Source organism: Hypanus sabinus, chromosome 5 (genome assembly GCF_030144855.1).
Source record: "Hypanus sabinus isolate sHypSab1 chromosome 5, sHypSab1.hap1, whole genome shotgun sequence".
In the NCBI taxonomy this organism is placed as follows: Eukaryota; Metazoa; Chordata; class Chondrichthyes; order Myliobatiformes; family Dasyatidae; genus Hypanus; species Hypanus sabinus.
In genome coordinates, this window is record NC_082710.1 from 21,685,063 (window position 1) to 21,704,099 (window position 19,037).

A 19,037-nucleotide genomic window follows, 5' to 3' on the forward strand; every position below is an offset into this window, starting at 1 on the left:
TTGGACAGGTATGTGCACAGAAAACATTTAGGGGGATGTGGGCCAAATGCATGAAAATAGGACTAGCTCAGTAAAACACATTAATGGAAAAGTTGAGTCAAGGATCCATTTCTGACTTGTGCATGTCTATGAAGCTCTATGGCATAGAAGGGTAAGCATAAAGTGATGGAAAATGGGACAAATCAAGATAACTACTTGATGGTCATTATGATCATGGCGGGCTGAAATGCTAGCTTCAGCATTGCATGGTTCTATAACTGACTGTGTCACTGATGTCGTCATTAACATATTTCTTTTCTTGCCCTCTTCAGTGCTTTACTTTGCCATTTATCTCGGTTACACATTCCTTAGTCGCCCTTCTAATTTTCTTACTCTCCTTCCTAAATTCCCACTGAGGCACTCATCCTATTGCCTCACTTGACCTTCCCCATTAGCACTAGAAAACTAGCTCCCCAACCCTCACCACCCACCCCTACATAATGTTCTAGTTTCTTCTCGCTCTCTAACAAAACGAACAGTACGAAAGTATTTTAAATCCAATTTGGAATGGAATAAAATTAACTCAACTCTGGAATGGCTGAAAGAGTTTGTTTATTGAATTTCAGAACATGAACAGAGTAGAAAAGCCACAAATATTTTCCAACACAATAGAGAGAACAGGAAAGCCACAAATGAATATTTTCATTTCTTGCGTGAAGGCAACATAAACCATTTAAAGGAAGCATATCATACTCTCACTTATGGGAAGTCTTGGAAACCTACATCTCAAACCACAAAGCAAAACAGAATTCACAAAGCTTCCACCACCCTAATTTTGAATGTCTTATAAATCAACTCTACAGTACTTTTCAGCATTTTGTAAACAAATATTTGAGAATTTCCACTTAATTCAGTATGTCACAAACTATTTCATTCAGCTGTCAGTTTAATTATTAATTTCCTTAAGACAGATCCTTGACAAAAAATTCTTTCGTCGCTTTTGTGTATATTGAGTGTAAGTGGTCAGAATATTTTTTCTGCATTTCACGAGCATATTTTATTCGAATTCAATAGAAGAACAGTGAAAGCATTTTTTTTTTTACAATCAAGTTATTTCAAATCAGGAAACTCATAACTACAGTGATCAGAATTCAAATCTGGCCTCCAGTCCTATCTATGCAGGGTCTGCACATATTCTCTGGGATGGTAGGTTTTCTCTGGTTTCCCATTTCTTCCTAAAGATAAGTTAGTTGGCAACTGTGAATTACCCCTAGTATGGGTGGTGGGTGTCAGAATCAAAGGAATGTTAATGGGCACATGTGAGGGAACAGGTTACAGGGAAATAAGTAGGACAATAAGAAGATGACTGAGCGAAGGGCTCTCAATGGACTCTTCTACAGAGAGCCCCAATGGGCCAAATTAACCTTATGCCCTTCTTGTTCATAAGGATTCCACAATTCTTTTTTTAAAAAATGCATCATGACCATAGTCAATGTGATACACTATAGCTAAACACCAGGGTATCCTGTACTCCGCCAATCAGATAAACAAGGACAGTAGATATGTATATTAATCAAATTTTATCATCCAAACAACCAAAACAGCACAGGAGATGTGTAGCCAAAAACCTGCACATCTCCATCCAGCAGGACTGCAGGTATTTTCCTGTGCAATAGTTCACAATGATAGCCTAATAGAACTACTAGGGTAGCACATACAAAATGCCATAGGAACTCAGCATGCAAGACAGCATCTATGGAAAAGAGTAAACAGTCAATGTATCGGGCCGAGACCCTTCATCAAAACTTCAAGCATAACTTGATTATACAAGTTGATTTTAAAAAGATATTAATTTATTCTCAAGGATGAGTACCATTGCCAAGCCAGCATTTACTGATGGGAGCACTGAGTAGCTGTGGAGTTGAACACGTACTACCCTACCCCAGACAGTTCACTTTTCCAAAAGAAAAGGATGATCAAATATTTATTAGGAACAATTGAAATACTATCATTTTTTAAATTATCTTCCAAGATGCACTGAAAATACCTTGCAAGCAAAGAAGTCTACCTATTATTTATTACAAATGTCATTGGTACGTGAAGAGCACATCTTTGTATAGAAATTTACACAGCCCTTCTTATTGTAAAAGCTTGTTATATGCAACCTGCAAATTTAGTAAATGTTTTTCATATGTTACATTCACTTGGCCTCCAGGATTAACTATATAAATAAGACAACCAAGTCCATACCTGCTGTCGTCCACTGAGATCTAGCTGCTTCCAAAACTGGAAATCTAGACCAAGGTCACGCCAGTACTTGCAAACCAACGATGCTGAAAGACATCTTTCCTTCAAAGATAAGTGAGCAAAGACCTGAAATTTTTTTAAAAATAGGCACTGATCAGTTAATATTTAGAATGTTGGGTGAAGCTTCTAACATGTGTTCTAAAATTTCTGGATGATAATCAATGCTTTCATTCAAAGTTCAAGTAAACAAACACATTTTCTAGATTTTTCAACTTCATGTGTATTTTTCTAAAAGGTTAAAATCAGTATTTTCCTCCCTTAGCAGGCTGGTGTTCACATGAAGCATATGGCTCCTAAACATCAAGATGCACTGAGAGAAATTTAGAACTGCAAGAAAAACAAAAAGAAAAAAATACCAAGAACGGTCCCACATGATTAGTGCCACAGCTGCTAGCATTAAAAGCAATAATTTAATATGCATTTTAAAAATATTCTTCAATTGAATTCAAAATACAGACCACCAATATCAAATTCCTGGGAAGACCCAAACAACTGTCCAACACAGTCAGAAGGGGCAAACTAAAACAATGCTCAAAGGTTATATTAGAGAAGTTGGATGACTGAAAGGCACTAAGATGAATTTTTACACAATAGATCTGATTATAAAAAAATGTTAGATATGAAAGTTAAAAATTATAACTGCACAATTCTGAAGAAATGAATGATTTGAATGGATTTTCAGCTACACCCAGTGGGCAGTTTGTGAAATAACAGTGTAACATGTTTAAAAAGAGCATTGTCTTTTTCCAATACATGTGTAGGGAGTTATTCTTAAAAAAAACAAAAAAGCACCACAAATTGCAGAAACAAATCTTTGCAGAGTACAAAACTAAGTCAAAGTCAATATCCGAGCACACTGCCACTCAAATTACATGTTTCTGAGTTAAAGGGTTAGAAAGAAGGGTAATTGGTAATTACACAAACACGAGAAAAAAAGGGGAGGGGAGCACCAGAGGGAGTTTGAGAACAGGCAAGGAGTGATTGTGAGAGGGGCAAAGAAAGAAAAAAGGGGGGTGGAATAATAAATAAATAGATAAATAAGGGATAGGGTAAGAAGGGGAGGAGGGGCATTAACAGAAGTTAGAGAAATCAATGTTCATGCCATCAGGTTGGAGGCTACCCAAACGGAATATCAGCTGTTGTTCCTCCAACCTGAGTGTGGCTTCATCTTGACAGTAGAGGAGGCCATGGATAGACATATCAGAATGGGAATGGGATGTGGAACTAAAATGTGTGGCCACTGAGAGATCCTGCTTTCTCTGGCAGACAGAGCGTAGGTGTTCAGCAAAACGGTCTTCCAGTCTGCGTCGGGTCTCACCGGGAGACAAGATGAAGCCACTCTCAAGTTGGAAGAACAACACCTTATATACCGAATGGGTAGCCTCCAACATGATGGCATGAACATTGACTTCCCTAACTTCCATTAATGCCCCTACTCCCCTTCTTACCCCATCCCTGATATATTTATTTTTCCCCCCTCCTTTTGTTTCTCTCTTTCTGCCCATCACTCTGCCTGTTCTCCATCTCCCTCTGGTGCTCCCCTCCCTCTTTCTTTCTCCCTAGGCCTCCCGTCCCATGATACTTTCCCTTCTCCAGCTCTGTATCCCTTTTGCCAATCAACTTTCCAGCCCTTAGCTTTATCCCTCCACCTCTTGTCTTCTCCTATCATTTCGGATTTCCCCCTCCCCCTTCCACTTTCAAATCTCTTACTATCTTTTCTTTCAGTTAGTCCTGACAAAGGATCTTGGCCTGAAATGACAACTGTACTTCTTCCTATAATTGGTAATCAGCTTATTTTTGTCGAGTGCACAAAGATAGTGAAAAAACTTTGATTTGCATATACATCCATACCGATCATTTCAAAGCACAAATACATGGAGCAGTACAAGGAAAAAGCAGTAACCAAATGCAGATTATGGTGTTACAGTTAGAGAAAATGCAGTGCAGGTAGACAATAAGTGCAAGGACAACGCTGTAGTAGATTGTAAAGTTGAATGGCTGTGCAGGCTCGAAGGGCCAAATGGCCTACTCCTGCACCTATTTTCTATGTTTCTAATACATGTTTATTGTACAAGAGGTCCACTAAATAGCTTCTAATAGAAGGATAAAATCTATCCTTCATAGCATCTATGTGGTTGAACCACAACTAACTGTTGGTGATGTTTACATCTAGCTACCTGAAGCTTTCAACCATCACCAATTCAGCACAATTGATACATATGAGGGGAAGCATATATACACACGCAGTAGTGACTTTATTCATTGCATCTGCTTGTTAATGCAAATACCTAATCAGCCAATCACGTAGCAGCATCTCAATGCAGAAAAACATGCAGTTAACGTCACAATGTTTAGACCAAACATCAGAATGGGGAAGAAACATGGTCTAAATGACTTTGACTGTGGAACGATTGTTGGTGCTGGACGGTCTGGGTTGAGTATCTCAGAAACTGCTGATCTCCTGGGATTTTCTTGCACTACAGTCCCTGCAGTTTACAGAGACTGGTGCAAAATACAGAAACACGAAGTTGTAGTTCTGTGGGCAAAGCACCTCATTAAGAGGGAGGAGCAAGGAAAGGTTGCATCAGTGGATTTTGCAGACCCAGGCAACTTCTTCCAGTACTGGTGAGGCATGAGTTGCAGAAGCCCTTGGTTGTGCAGGAACGCAGGATGGCAGTGATTGTCCAGAACACTACGAAGTAGGAGGTCACCTTCAAGCAGAGGATACCCCGGCGCATTTGTTACTGGTGACAGTGATGTCTAGTGCCCCTGTGAGACACACCGGGGAGAAACTATTAGAAAAAGGGGGAAAGTTGACTGCTGAGTCATTCAACTTTGGGGACTCCTCGATTCCTGCGGGTTAGAAGAGGAGGCTGGTAGAGAAGATGTTGAAGCTGGAAGGTGTCTTTTCCACTGACAAGTTTGATGTGGGTTGTTCCAAGAGCACCTGTCACACTATCCGAGTGACTAAGAATACTCTGTTCAGAGAAAGGTAGCGGCGACTGGCCCCTGCAGAGGTGGAGAATGTTCAGCAACATTTGTGTAAGTTGAAGGAAGCTGGGATCATCACCGAGACCCGAAGCCCCTATGCGTTCCCAATAGTAGTGGTCCCAAAGAAGAATGGGAAGGTACAGATGTGTGTGGACTGTAGGACTCTGAACAGGCACACCATCCCTGACCAGTATACTGTCCCCAAGATTGAAGACGCGCTGGCCTGCCCGAGTGGTGCGAAGTGGTTCAGTTTGCTGGACTTGAGGAGTGGGTATTAACAGATCCCCATGAGTGAGGCCAATAAAGAGAAAATAGCATTTATACGTCCCCTGGGATTTTTCTAGCTCGAAAGGATGCCACAGGGCATCTTGGGAGCTCCTGCAAACTTCCAGCGGGTCATGGAGAAGACGGTGGGGGATACGAACTTGCTTGAGATATTGGTGTACCTGGATGACCGCATAGTATTTGGATCCACCTTGGAAGAACATGAAGCGAGGCTGCTGAAGGTGCTGGGCTGCCTGATAGCTGAAGGGTTAAAACTTCCCCTGGACAGGTGCCAGTTCTGCCAAACGTCTGTTAGCTATGTTGGGCACATAGTCTCACAGGGAGTAGATACAGACCCAGCTGAGATCGAGGCAGTTACCACCTGGCCAAGACCCCAGACTGTGAGCACTCTGCGTTCATTCCTCAGGTTCTGTGGTTACAATCAGAGGTTTGTGAAAGGCTACACAAAAGTGAGTCACCCTTTGAATCAGCTTCTGTGCAGTTACGCTCCCTCGGGGAAGAAAGGGAGGGAGGGGAGAAAGGACAGGAGAGTATCTTAGCCCATCAGAGCCCTTTGGACCAAGGTGGGAGGCAAAATGTGAGGAGACCTTTCAGTCATTGAAGGAGCTGCTCACCCAGGCACCAGTGCTGGCTTTTGCGGACCCCTGATTACCATATGCACTGCACATGGATGCCAGCCAAGAGGGTTTAGAGGGCATCCTGTATCAGGATCAGGGCTCCGGGTTGAAGCCCGTTGCATTTGTCAGCCAGAGTCTGTCGCTCTGCAAGAAAAACTATCCCACGCACAAGTTGGAATTTCTAGTGTTGAAATGGACAGCAGTGGATAAGCTGAGTGACTACCTCTATGGGCCAAGTTTGACAACAACCCCCTAACTTATATCCTGCCTTCAGTGAAACTGGATGCCACAGGCCATCGGTGGTTGGCAATGTTGTCTACCCATGATTTCAGTCTGAAGTACCGGCCAGGAAGCAGGAACGTTGATGCTGATGCTTCATCCTGACGGGTACATGAGGGAATGGTCAAGGACAAGGAGTGGGAGAGCATTCCTGCCCCTGGGGTGAAGGCCATGTGTCAGTTTGCCATCACCACGAAGGCAGAGGGAAAGGAGGGGAAGGAGCAAGCAGTGGATCAATTGGGGGATTCTGATGATGCTATCCCTCAAGTTTACTGTAACCTGACTGGTCTGAAGACAAATCTACTGCCAGAATTGAGTTCTGGGGAAGTGGCTGTTGCTCAGCGATATGACCCAGGCATTGGTTCCATTTGGTCAGCGGTCGAAAAGGGAGACGTGGCTCAGGCAGAGAGACGAAACACGCATTGGTGCCTCGATTACTACGAGAATGGCCTCGGTTGGAGTTGAAGAACAAGATCACACACTGGGTCACGTCACCCCAGACCGACCCCAGCGTTGCCAGCTGGTTCTGCCAGAGAAGTATCGGAGGATTGCATTGAAATCATTTCATGGATTCTGGACATTTGGGGGTGGAAAAGACCTACGGATTGCTCAGAGACCAGTTTTACCGGCCCCAAATGAAGTTGGAGGTCGAAGAACACTGCAAGTCATGCATTCGATGCATACAGCGGAAGACACTGTCTCAGCAGGCAGCTCCCTTGTCCCACCTTCAGAGTGCAAGGCCTCTGGACCTGGTGTGTATGGATTTCCTGTCAATAGAACCCGATGCCAGCAACACAGTGAATGTCTTAGTCATCACGGACCACTACATCAGGCTTTTCCTACCAGGAACGAGAGGGTGACTATGGCGGCAAAGGTGTTTTGGGAGAAGTATTTCATTTATTACAGCCTTCCCAGGTGAATACAGTGATCAGGGACAGGATTTTGAGAGCAGATTCATCCGCGAGTTACTGGGCATGCTGGGAGACGAGAAGTTGAGGACCGGCTCCCTATCACCCACAACAGGGTGATCCCCAGCCAGAGGTTTAACCCCCCCGGACCTTGCTGGACACGCTCGGAACCCTGGAGTACAGCAAGAAGAGCAGGTGGTGTCAACATATTGGGCATCTGGTTCACAGTTATAATTGTACGTGAAATGAAGCTACTGGGTACTCGCCATGTTATCTGATGTTTCAGTGCAAGGCAAGGTTGCCCACCGACCTTTGGTTTGGAGGGTGACTTACCACCAAAGACTTATTTGAAGTATGTGTCTGACATGAGAAGACAGTTAAAAAAGAGATTATGAATTAGCTGGGGTCACGGCTGCCCATCAGAATCAAGGGAATAAGAGAAGGTATGATCAAAAAGTGAGGCTGTCCCAGCTCCTTGAGGGAGATAGAGTCCTCATAAGGAATATTTTGGGACTACCTGGAAAGCATAAGTTGGCTGACCGCTGGGCAGCTACGCCCTATGTAGTGGAGAGTCAGATGCCAAACCTACCAGCTTTCCAGGTGAAATCAGAGGATGGGAATGAGCCTGTCAAGATTCTCCATTGGAACCAGCTGTTGCCCCTGGGTCAAGAGGTGCAGGTAGATCCAGAGCCTGACTTGGAGCCTACACCTAGTAAAAGGACTCTTCGGAAACGCGGGGGGACTACCAGACCCCCAACAGTTGAGTTTAGGCCGGCCCTCACCTGAGAGGGATACTGATTCAGAGGATGAGGACCTGGATGTGTGGTACATGCTGCCTTTCGCTAACTCCCCAGGGATTGAGGAAGAGACTCCCAACCCTTCTCCCGCTGAGTCAGGTGAAGTGGGGGGGGGGGGGCCCTATCTATGGGCAACCTGAGTTACAGCAGGACCTGGACATGGGACAGAGGGCTCCGAGTTGCAGGGTGGCATGAGTGACAGGTCAGGGGAGGACTCGCCAGGTAAACCAGAAGTATCCCCAGTAGCCTCTGAGCCTGAAGAGTTAGGTGAGAAGGTATGGAGGTCTCAGAGAATTAGGAAACCACCGCATAGGTTGGCCTATGTAGCACCTGGGGAACAGGGCGTGATCTCTACTGTTTTGGGGAGCTATGTCATTGCCTTTTGCACCTGGATTGGGCTTTGTGTTTTGCAGGAAGGGTTGGCGAATTATCTCAATGTCATGAGGACATGACTAAATTTGGTGGGGGGGGGGGAGAAAGAGTGTCATGCGCTGTACTGACTTCTCTGTAATGTTCACTGCTGAGGTAACTGTTTCTCTGTAGCAGCAATGTATAGGTTATGGCTGGAGATAACAGGACTGTGCTATGCATGTTAGCCAAACAGGATTTTGTTGTTCTGTCTTGTGAATCTGCAAGGAGGTTTTTCACGGGCTTTTGCCAGGGAGAGATGAGGAGAGAAGATGTGAATGGAGTGATTTGGTAACCACCTGCCAGGGTGGACTCGGAGCGAGGGTCTGAAGGGCAGCGACAATCGGAGGAGGTCGATGGTGAATGATCGACTTATCAGTGAACTCCAACTTTGTGCCACAGACTGTTTAATAAGACTGGGCCCTTATCTTTTTTCATTTCTTTACTAACCATACAGTCAAAGTAAGAACTATAAAGCTTAATTGTTAATCGCAGATGGTTTACTGTTTGTTATTTTGGGGTACTAATTTGTAACAGGGGACATATCGCATAGTATCCACCCAAACGAGATTTTTTAAGTTTGGCCGGGCCGTGGTTATCACCCCTACATTAAGCCACGAGCCGAAGCAAGAGTTACATGCATGAATTTTGAAACCCAAGTTCGCTGCACCTCCTATTTTTCTGCATTACAATCTGAAATTTCTGAACATTTACAACATCAACAGAAATATAGTCGATTCTGGTTAACTGGGCCATCAGTTAATCAGGGTCGCCGTTTATTTGAGACAACTCTAAAGAACAAAAACTAATGGACAAAATAGCTGAGATTCCATTTGACCATAAGACCTTAAGACATAGAATCAGAATTAGGCAATTCCATTATGGCTGATCCCAAATCCCCCTCAATACCATACACCTGCCCTCTCGCATATCCTTTGATACCCTGACCAATCAGGAAACTATCAGCTTCCGCTTTTAATATTCATCGACTTGGCCTCCACCGCAGTCTGTGGCATAGCATTCCACAGATTCACTACACTCTGGCTAAAAAAATTCCTCCTTACCTCTGTTCTAAAACGTCATCAATCAATTTTGAGGCTGTGCCCTCTAGTTCTAGATATCCCCCACCAGAGGAAACATCCTCTCCACATCCACTTTATCTAGTCCTTTCAATATTCAGAAGGTGTCAATGAAATCTCACCATGCCCCCCCCCCACCCTGCATTCTTCTAAGTTCCAGTGAGTACAGGCCCAAAGCTGCAAAATGCTCCTCATATGTTAATTCCTTCATTACCAGAATCATCCTTGTGAACCTCCTCTGGACTCTCTCCAATGACAACACATCCTTCCTGAGATACGGGTCCCAATTCCCTTTACTTATTTGGGACTCTATGCCTCATAATTGTGACAGGAGACTGTTGCCGAGCAGTTTCTAACTGGAGTCAGTTGTGCGCACTTGAGTGGTCATTAGCCACTACACCGTGATTAGGGTGAACAGTTTTTAAATAGCATCAATTTCATGTGTTTCTGTTCAAAAAGCAGTGATATTTTGTCACTAACACAAGAAAGCCTACAGATGCTGGAAGTCCAAAGCAACACATGAAAATTGCTAGAGAAACTCAGCAGGTCAGGCGGCACCCATAGAAATCAAAATGTATTTATTTCCATAAATGCTGCCTGATCTACTGAGTTCCTCCAGCATTATATGTGATTTTTGTCACTGACAGTTGGTGAGCAATAAGCAGTAAGACAATTCAGAATTGATTGCTCACTGCAAATTCAAGCAAGTAGACTTGGAGATGCCACAAATAGCAAAGAGTAAAACAAAACAATTTCATTACTTCAAGTTAGGAACTATGAAGAACTTGAAAGGATCAACAATCATCTTGAATGTTAAATGTAAATAAAGATTTGGAAGATGCAATTGTCAAAAGCATTGTATGAAGGCAGTCCATTATCTGCACTAGGTGTCTGCACTGATTTTGTTCACTTACAGCCAATCAAAAGAACACGGCACTGGATGAATTCATCTGTCCGTAACTATTAGGAACCAATACGCAGTTTTATAGCATTGTGGTAGTACTGGTAAAATGTTCTAATTTGTTCTGTACTTCATTTAAATATATAAATTATTACTCAGTTCAAACAACAAATTTGTCTTTTTATACCTTTTTAACTACTTCCACGAAGCTTCAGTTCATTGAGGTAGCTGCTCAACTGAGCCAAAATGTACTGGTTCCGAATAATCCAAATTAACCAGAATCCACCATATATCTAAACATACGCAACATAAAAAATTTTATTTTAAATAAGGTCCTGCAGTCAAGGCAGGAAAAAGCTATTTTTAAATGAACATATTAATAATGTTTTAGTACTGCTACACTTAACCTTTTGTCAATCTTCACAAGCAAGGATGGAATCAATATAAAAAAAATTTTAAGAGCCCGCCATAACCTAATACCTTTTCTGCCATTCTGATTTACATATTCAAATAGCCCAGCATTCTTCAGAAGGGAATTCATGCCCTATGCACAATACTCAACCTTGCAACATTTCTAAAGCTAGATTTTTCTTCTAAGGTTGTTGCAAACTCACTTATGCCTCAGGTTACCTGGAGATCCCAGCAGAATTAAGCTGTTACAATCAGATCAATCATTATGGAAAATCTAGCACATTTACCACCTCATTATAAACTATAGAATCTTCTAGACCAACTATAATACTATTCAATTTCTTGAAAAGAAAATTCCAAAGTGTTAGCACATAAAACGTACAAATGAAAAGCTATCATTATACCCATGGCATTTTAACATAAGGAATAAAACATTTGACCCTCATGCCAAGCTCAATACAGGATCATGGCTGACTTTTTCTGTTCTAACCCTGTAACCCTTGCTTTCTTTAATACTAAGTGTCTTTTGATTTCTTGTTTATACTCTGCAACTCAGCCTCCAAAGCTTTTGAGTGGAGAAACCCAAAGATTCACTCGCCTTCCGAAAATAAAACTTCTTCCCACAGACCTGAACTTTGAGATTATGTCTCTGGGACATGCCACCTAGGTGAAACATCATCATGACATCAAACCCTCAAGGCCTGTAGGAATTCTTCATTTTTCATTAGAATCATTCCTCATTCTTCTAAACACAGAGTATAACCATATAACCATATAACAATCACAGCACGGAAACAGGCCATCTTGGCCCTCCTAGTCCGTGCCGAACCCTTAATCTCACCTAGTCCCACCTACCCGCACTCAGCCCATAACCCTCCACTCCTTTCCTGTCCATATACCTATCCAATTTTACCTTAAATGACACAACTGAACTGGCCTCTACTACTTCTACAGGAAGCTCATTCCACACAGCTATCACTCTTTGAGTAAAGAAATACCCCCTCGTGTTTCCCTTAAACTTCTGCCCCCTAACTCTCAAATCATGTCCTCTAGCTTGAATCTCCCCTACTCTCAATGGAAACAGCCTGTTCACGTCAACTCTATCTATCCCTCTCAAAATTTTAAATACCTCGATCAAATCCCCCCTCAACCTTCTACGCTCCAATGAATAGAGACCTAACTTGTTCAACCTTTCTCTGTAACTTAATTGCTGAAACCCAGGTAACATCCTAGTAAATCGTCTCTGCACTCTCTCTAATTTATTGATATCTTCCCTATAATTCGGTGACCAGAACTGCACACAATATTCCAAATTTGGCCTTACCAATGCCTTGTACAACTTTAGCATTACATCCCAACTTCTGTACTCAATGCTTTGATTTATAAAGGCCAGCGTTCCAAAAGCCCTCTTCACCACCCTATCTACATGAGACTCCACCTTCAGGGAACTATGCACTGTTATTCCTAGATCTCTCTGTTCCTCTGCATTCCTCAATGCCCTACCATTTACTCTGTATGTTCTATTTGGATTATTCCTGCCAAAATGTAGAACCTCACACTTCTCAGCATTAAACTCCATCTGCCAACGTTCAGCCCATTCTTCTAACCGACATAAATCTCCCTGCAAGCTTTGAAAACCCACCTCATTATCCACAACACCTCCTACTTTAGTATCATCGGCATACTTACTAATCCAATTTACCACCCCATCATCCAGATCATTTATGTATATTACAAACAACATTGGGCCCAAAACAGATCCCTGAGGCACCCCGCTAGTCACCGGCCTCCATCCCGATAAACAATTATCCACCACTACTCTCTGGCATCTCCCATCCAGCCACTGTTGAATCCACTCTCTGGCATCCTCCTCTATCCAATCTCTAACCCTCCTCTATCCAATCACTCCTCATCAGACAATGTATCACCCCAGTCTAAGGTCTCAACCTGCTGAATCTTCACTGCATTTTCTCTGTTGCAAGTAGAGCTTTCCTTGGACAGGAAGTCAAAATCTGCATACAATAGTCATTCTAAGTGTTATCTCATCAAGTGCTCTATAAATGCAGAAAGCAAGATTAGTTTTTTTTTCAAATTGCATTGTGCTTTAGTACAATATATCAAAGGAAATTCTTCACAAAAATCTCAGGCCTCCAATTTAACTCAGAGGAAAGGTCAGCTGAAAATTACATCAATTTCTCAAATGAGACTCAAAAGTTCTGCTAATAATGGACCAAATTAAATCATGCTGCAAAAGGCCAGAACTGGAAGAGCAGAGAACTCAACAAGACCAACTTGGAATTTAATGAATTTAGGCAGATTTAGTGCCAGATTAGGTCACCAAAACAGATGGAACAGTAATGAATCTAATAAAAGGCATGGATGAGTGTTTCAGAAGCATATATGGGAATGGTAACAAAAGAGACATGACACAATTCCTTTCAACACACCATGGCCAGCCTCTCTACATCTCTGTATTTTAGGACATTGACTTCACAATCGGAAATACGTGTGTCGATCGAGAGCAGAAGTACTGATTTTTTTCCCCCTAAGCATTTCAGCCCCTTCACCTTATGCGCATTACAATAATTATCCATTTATGCTTCAGCCATTTCTTCTAAGCTGAAAAAACCACTCAAAAGAAAGCCAGACAGAATGTGAGACCTTGAGAAAATAAAGTTTTAACTTCGATGAAAATCTATCTGATCACATAAATGGATGTTTTGTACAATAGCATTCACAGAACAACTGACAACTCTTAAATTTGTTTGCTTTCTCAATCAAGCTTAATTCACACCATGCATTGAGCTGGAAAAGATGACCTTTAGCCTTTAAAATGGTAGCAAATCTCAGAACTCCACGCATGTGGATGTTCTAAATAACCCAAACAAATGGCATCTGTTGTGCTATGCTACTGAAATCTGGTCTTGCATCACATATTAGCTTCAAGCCACATTTTTGAGCTAGAGCCATCAAGCAAAAGGCAAAATTATTATACTAAGATTATGTGTTTAGTTTCAAATTATTTAAATGTTTATGAAAATTTTATCTATCTTAAACATTTTTAAAATAAGTAACACTAAATGTTAATTGTTAACAGCTATTAAATGCTAAACAGAAGAGATTCTGCAGATGCGAGAAATCTAGAGTACCACACAAAATGCTGGAGGAACTTAGCAAGTCAGGCAGCATCTATGGAAAGAAGTACTGATTGATGTTTCGGGACAAGACTGGAAACATCAATTCTTTATTCCTTTCATAGATACTGCTAGGCCTACTGAATTCCTCCAGCATTTTGCATATGTTACAGTTATTGAATAGCTGGCCGGTGGTGTAGTACTATCTGCAGCAGACTTTGGATGTGAATTTAGCCAGTTCCTTGCACGCTTTCCATCCATGCTGGGTTGAGTGTTGAGCTAGCAACTCGGCCTTGTTAAAAACAGACAAAAGCTAAAGAAACGGCAAGGTTTCTGCCAATGTACCACAAGATGCGGAAAGGAACAACAAGTTATTAACTGCCTCTGAAAAACTATTGAAATCCCTATTAGCTTTCACAGGTACAGTACTATAACTCAGGTGAGCAATTACACATAAATGAATTTTTTTTTCTCAAATCGAACACTATCCTGAGATCCATGATGCAAAGAGAAAGAAAATCAGTAATTCCAATAATGCCTTAAGTGCAATACTTCAAACTTCAGCAACTGAGTTTTATATAGAACATCTGACGCAGAAGCACAAGGTGATTCATGGTGTATTACCACATGATGTCTGTTACTGTGCCACAAGGGGAAATTAGGACATAGAACCAAAAACTTGGACAAAGTATATTAAGCAAGAAAAGAGAGCCAGAGAGATTGCAGAAACAAATTCCAAAGCTTCAGGCCTTTGAATGTGAAGTTATATCTGCCAAAAGTGAAGCAATTTAATTCAAAGGTAATCAAGGAGTTAAAATTGCTGGAGTGTGAAGAGGTCTCAGTAGCTCTGGAGAAAAGTAAAGACCTACGAATGGACAAGACCACAGAAGAGATCAAATAAATATGATAAATATATCAATGGATTGCTTAACCGTAAGCCACCAATGGTCAGCAAGTATGGTGGGTTTAAGCAAACATGACTTCATACAATTAGAAAACTGGCAGCCATGTTTTGGATGATCAAGTTCACACAAAAATGCTCTGCTAAAAGCAATCAAACTGAAAAGTCAACTCTTATTTTTCTCTCCACAAATGCTGCTTCACCTACTGGATATTCCCATGTATTTCATAACAGAGAAAGGAAAAAACAAGCAGAGCGTATTAGAATAATAAGTCAAGATACAAAAGGCATGGATTTGGGTTTCAGCAAAAAATCAAATGAAGTAAAGGCACTGTTGGATGGTACATTAAATCAGTCATGAAGCAGCAAGTTGATCACACAGCAAACCAAAGATGATCACACAGTTAACAAAACGGTTCACAAAATGACGACTTTAGTCTGTGCTTCCTGATGACTTTTATACAAAACAGGTTTGTACTTGGGCTATACAACTTCTATATCTAGAACATATTTTCAACATTAATCTATTACTACTGAAGGATTGTTAAGCAAATCAGAATGATTGCAATAATATCAAAACTTTGAATTTTGGAGCAGAGGCTCCAAATTAATAAGAAATGGAAGCAGACTAACCCAGTCTTGACTTCACCATCGTTTTTTTCAACTCTTTCCTTATGCTCAGATACAGTGTAATTTAAATGTCTCTCTACCTTAGAGAAATCTGAGATTCATGATTTTCAGAAAAAAAATTCTCATCTGCCAGAAATAGGTGATACCTTAATCTGAAACTATGACCTGTAGTTTGAATATTCTCATGAGGACACTTGAATTCCCAAATCATCCTGCACAACCATATTTTGTAGTCACAATTCATCTACCACTTTCTTGACCCATTTGTACCCCTTTTCATATTCTCCATCTCCTCCTCCTAACTTTGGTAGATGGTAACCATCACAACCATCATCCCACAGCTACTTCCTGTCCAATCACTTCAAAGGCTTTTGTCTCGGTTAATGCATTTTCTTTAATTAATTCAGAAGAGATCAACCCAAGTCTTAAAACAATCTGCTGGGGGAAATGCAAACACACAAAAGAAGAAGAAACAAAGAAATTGAATCAAAGAAATTTGCCTTGTTTTTTTGAAACGAAGTGACAGTTGGAATACGGGTATGGGTTTCAAGTTGTTGAAAGAGTTTCTCAAAAATGCATATACCATACGTAACAAAGATATTGGTTAACAATTCCAAAGTTATAGTTATCAAATTTACTTCTCAAAAGCAAATTGTACTCTTTAGGCAAATAGTTTCTACTGACCAAGAATAAAAGCAAAATATTGCCAAGGTATGTTAAAACTATTTGAATATTAATCTTAGTATATCTACTGAGCAAGGCAGATTACAATATTCTAGAGTTTACAATGCTCAGAATGGCTTTGGTAATCTGCAAACAATATTGATAGAATGTGCAGTAATATAGGAACAATATTAATATCAAGTAAAAGTTATTCCACTGACTTGGATAGAAATCATAGCTTTGTAGCCAAGTAAACACAAGGTCAGAAACAAAGATGAAGCTGGTCAAGGAATTTAACCATTCCCCCCCCCCCCCACATAATTCTTTGTAAATGGCTAGTAGACAACTTTTTAAACTTGCTAACAAATCAAATTTGTTTCTGTGTAAATGATACTACATTATTTCATGTCATAAGTAATATCCTGTATGGTTATTTGCCTCACCTTAAGTAGTATAGAGGACGGAAGCTCATTAATATTCGGTGGTTCAGATTCCATTCTTAAATCTTTAAGATTTTCTTGAGGAATTATTTCACTGTCTTCAGATCCTAATGAGGATAATGGATGCTGGAGAAGAGATGAACTGTCACCTATGTTCCCATCACGTCCCATGTTTGCGCATTCTGCTGTGGATGTAGGCAAAGTACATACAGACACAGGACACTGTGCTATGTCATTCTTTAAACCAGTCTCTGGAATTCTTCCAACTGCAGAACGAGGTAGTTTGCAAGGTGTACAAGCTTGTACCCCAGCACATTTACGTTTGCAAACAGGCATCTCGGAATAGTCTGAACAGACTGTCCTAAAAAGAGGTGGCCCAATAAGTTTTGCTGGAACACTGGAAAGTAAACTTTTACCCTGTTCTTCCCAGATACTAAGTTCTTTTGGAGAGAGAAGAAATTTAGCACACTCTTCTGTAGTAGTCAATGCAGTGTATCTTTCTGCTAGTTTGGATGCACTTTCAAGCTGATCCTCATCAATAGCAGAAGTATTGTGAACAATGAAACACAGCATACAAGGCCCACGAAGAAAGCAGTTTTTCCTGACTTTCCGTCTTCGTTTCTTCATACGTTTACCATTTTTTGAAAGAAAATGGCCCATATAGAAGACTCAGAACGTTCTCCAATATGAAACTTCTATAAAAGAAAAGAAAATAAGTGTAAAGCAAAATATTATGTGAACAGATCTATAGAGATAATTCAACTGCACATTTAACTTCAAATCACCATTTTGAAAGTGACAAGTGATTCATGGGTGAAAGAATGTTGTACATTCCTCTTTAGTGAACTGTATGGATTAGCATTCTGCTAGTGTAATGAAAAACACAGACTGCAATGCACTTTAATAATAATACAAGTACATTTATAATTCACTTAATTCCAGCATAAATTTATAGCATAATTTAAAATCACCCTATGTAACCCTATTACATAAAGGATAGGTAACTCAAACATTTTGAAGTTCACTGATACTGCAAAATTTCTGTTGCACAGAAGTTGACAGCTATCTAAAAATTGAAGGAAAGGCTTGATTTACAGCTAATTTTAATTGTAAATTATAGAAAATGAAGTCATAGGATTAAGTTTTATTTTATAAATTGGTTCAAAATTCTATTTTGTATAATCAAATGTTTGTTAACGTCCATTTTTCACAGTCTCAACACGACTATTTTATTCAAGATCAAATCTTCTATATTGAACTTTTGTTTAATAGTCTGAAAATATTTCCAGAGATACAAAACTGAGTCAGAACAAACTTGAAATTGGGCAACCTGTAGTTCAAGACTAAAAACAAGTTACATTATCAATATTTAATTGCATCCATAAAGCCTCACAACTTGCCTTTATACAAAAGAGAAACAATTTATTTCAACTGCATTTTGGAACAGCAGAAGCAATGCATCTCAAATAGTTTTAGTTTAACTAGTTAAACTTTTAGTTACTGTAGATTCCGGACTACAGAGCGCACCTGATTAAAAGCCGCACGCTCTAATTTTAGAAAGAAAATCAATTTTGTACTTGTACAAGCCGCACCGGATTTTAAGCCGCAGGTGTCCCACGTTGTAATATGAGATATTTACACAGAAAGATATTACACGTGAGGATTTTTTAACTTTTAATTAAATCCGTATGGTAACATAAACAAATATATATTGCAAATGCTTTTTTTCGAACAGTGCCTGTAACACAGCTACTTTTAAATATACATACGTATCGGTAACACACAAATTACGTTGCGTATACTTTTTTACTGAACAGTGCACGAACAACATTCCAATATCTCCTAACGACTGGTAAAAAAAATATATATACTGCAGCCTACCAGGAAAAGTTATTGATCGCCTTCTTCATCTTCCTCCTGCGCACTAAAACCATCAAAGTCCTTCAGTGTCCGAATTAAATAAAACCTCAGGATCTTGTCATTCACTTCAGTCTCTTCATTGTCGCTCTCACTTGAGCGCACGCGGTCCTCTTCATCACGCAGCAGTCCAGCCTTTCGAAACCCGCTGGTGATGGTGGAAGTTGTGACACCGCTCCACGCATTTAGGATCCACTGGCAGACTTGAGTTAAAGATGCTCTTCGCATGTGTCCTGTTTTGGTAAAGGATTTCTCGCCGCTCGTCATCCAAGCCTCCCACTCAACGCGCAGCGCCACTTTAAATGCCCGGTTCACGCTGATGTTCAGTGGCTGCAAATGCTTCGTGGTGCCCCCAGGAATCACAGCTGGAATTGAGTTTGTACTCTTAAT

General features: G+C 40.8%; 1 protein-coding gene across 2 annotated transcripts in view; it reads right to left on the reverse strand.

Annotated features, from left to right (window-relative positions):
- fbxl17 (F-box and leucine-rich repeat protein 17) overlaps window positions 1-19,037 on the reverse strand; it is a 706,116-nt gene that overhangs the window by 677,237 nt on the left and 9,842 nt on the right. For both annotated transcript variants that reach the window (XM_059969495.1, XM_059969496.1), the window contains exons 2-3: window positions 16,734-17,425; window positions 2,230-2,352 (exon numbers count right to left, since the gene is read on the reverse strand). In XM_059969495.1, the coding sequence (XP_059825478.1) occupies window positions 2,230-2,352; window positions 16,734-17,390 (780 nt within the window). In that variant the 5' untranslated portion in view covers window positions 17,391-17,425. The remainder of the gene's footprint in view (window positions 1-2,229; window positions 2,353-16,733; window positions 17,426-19,037) is intronic.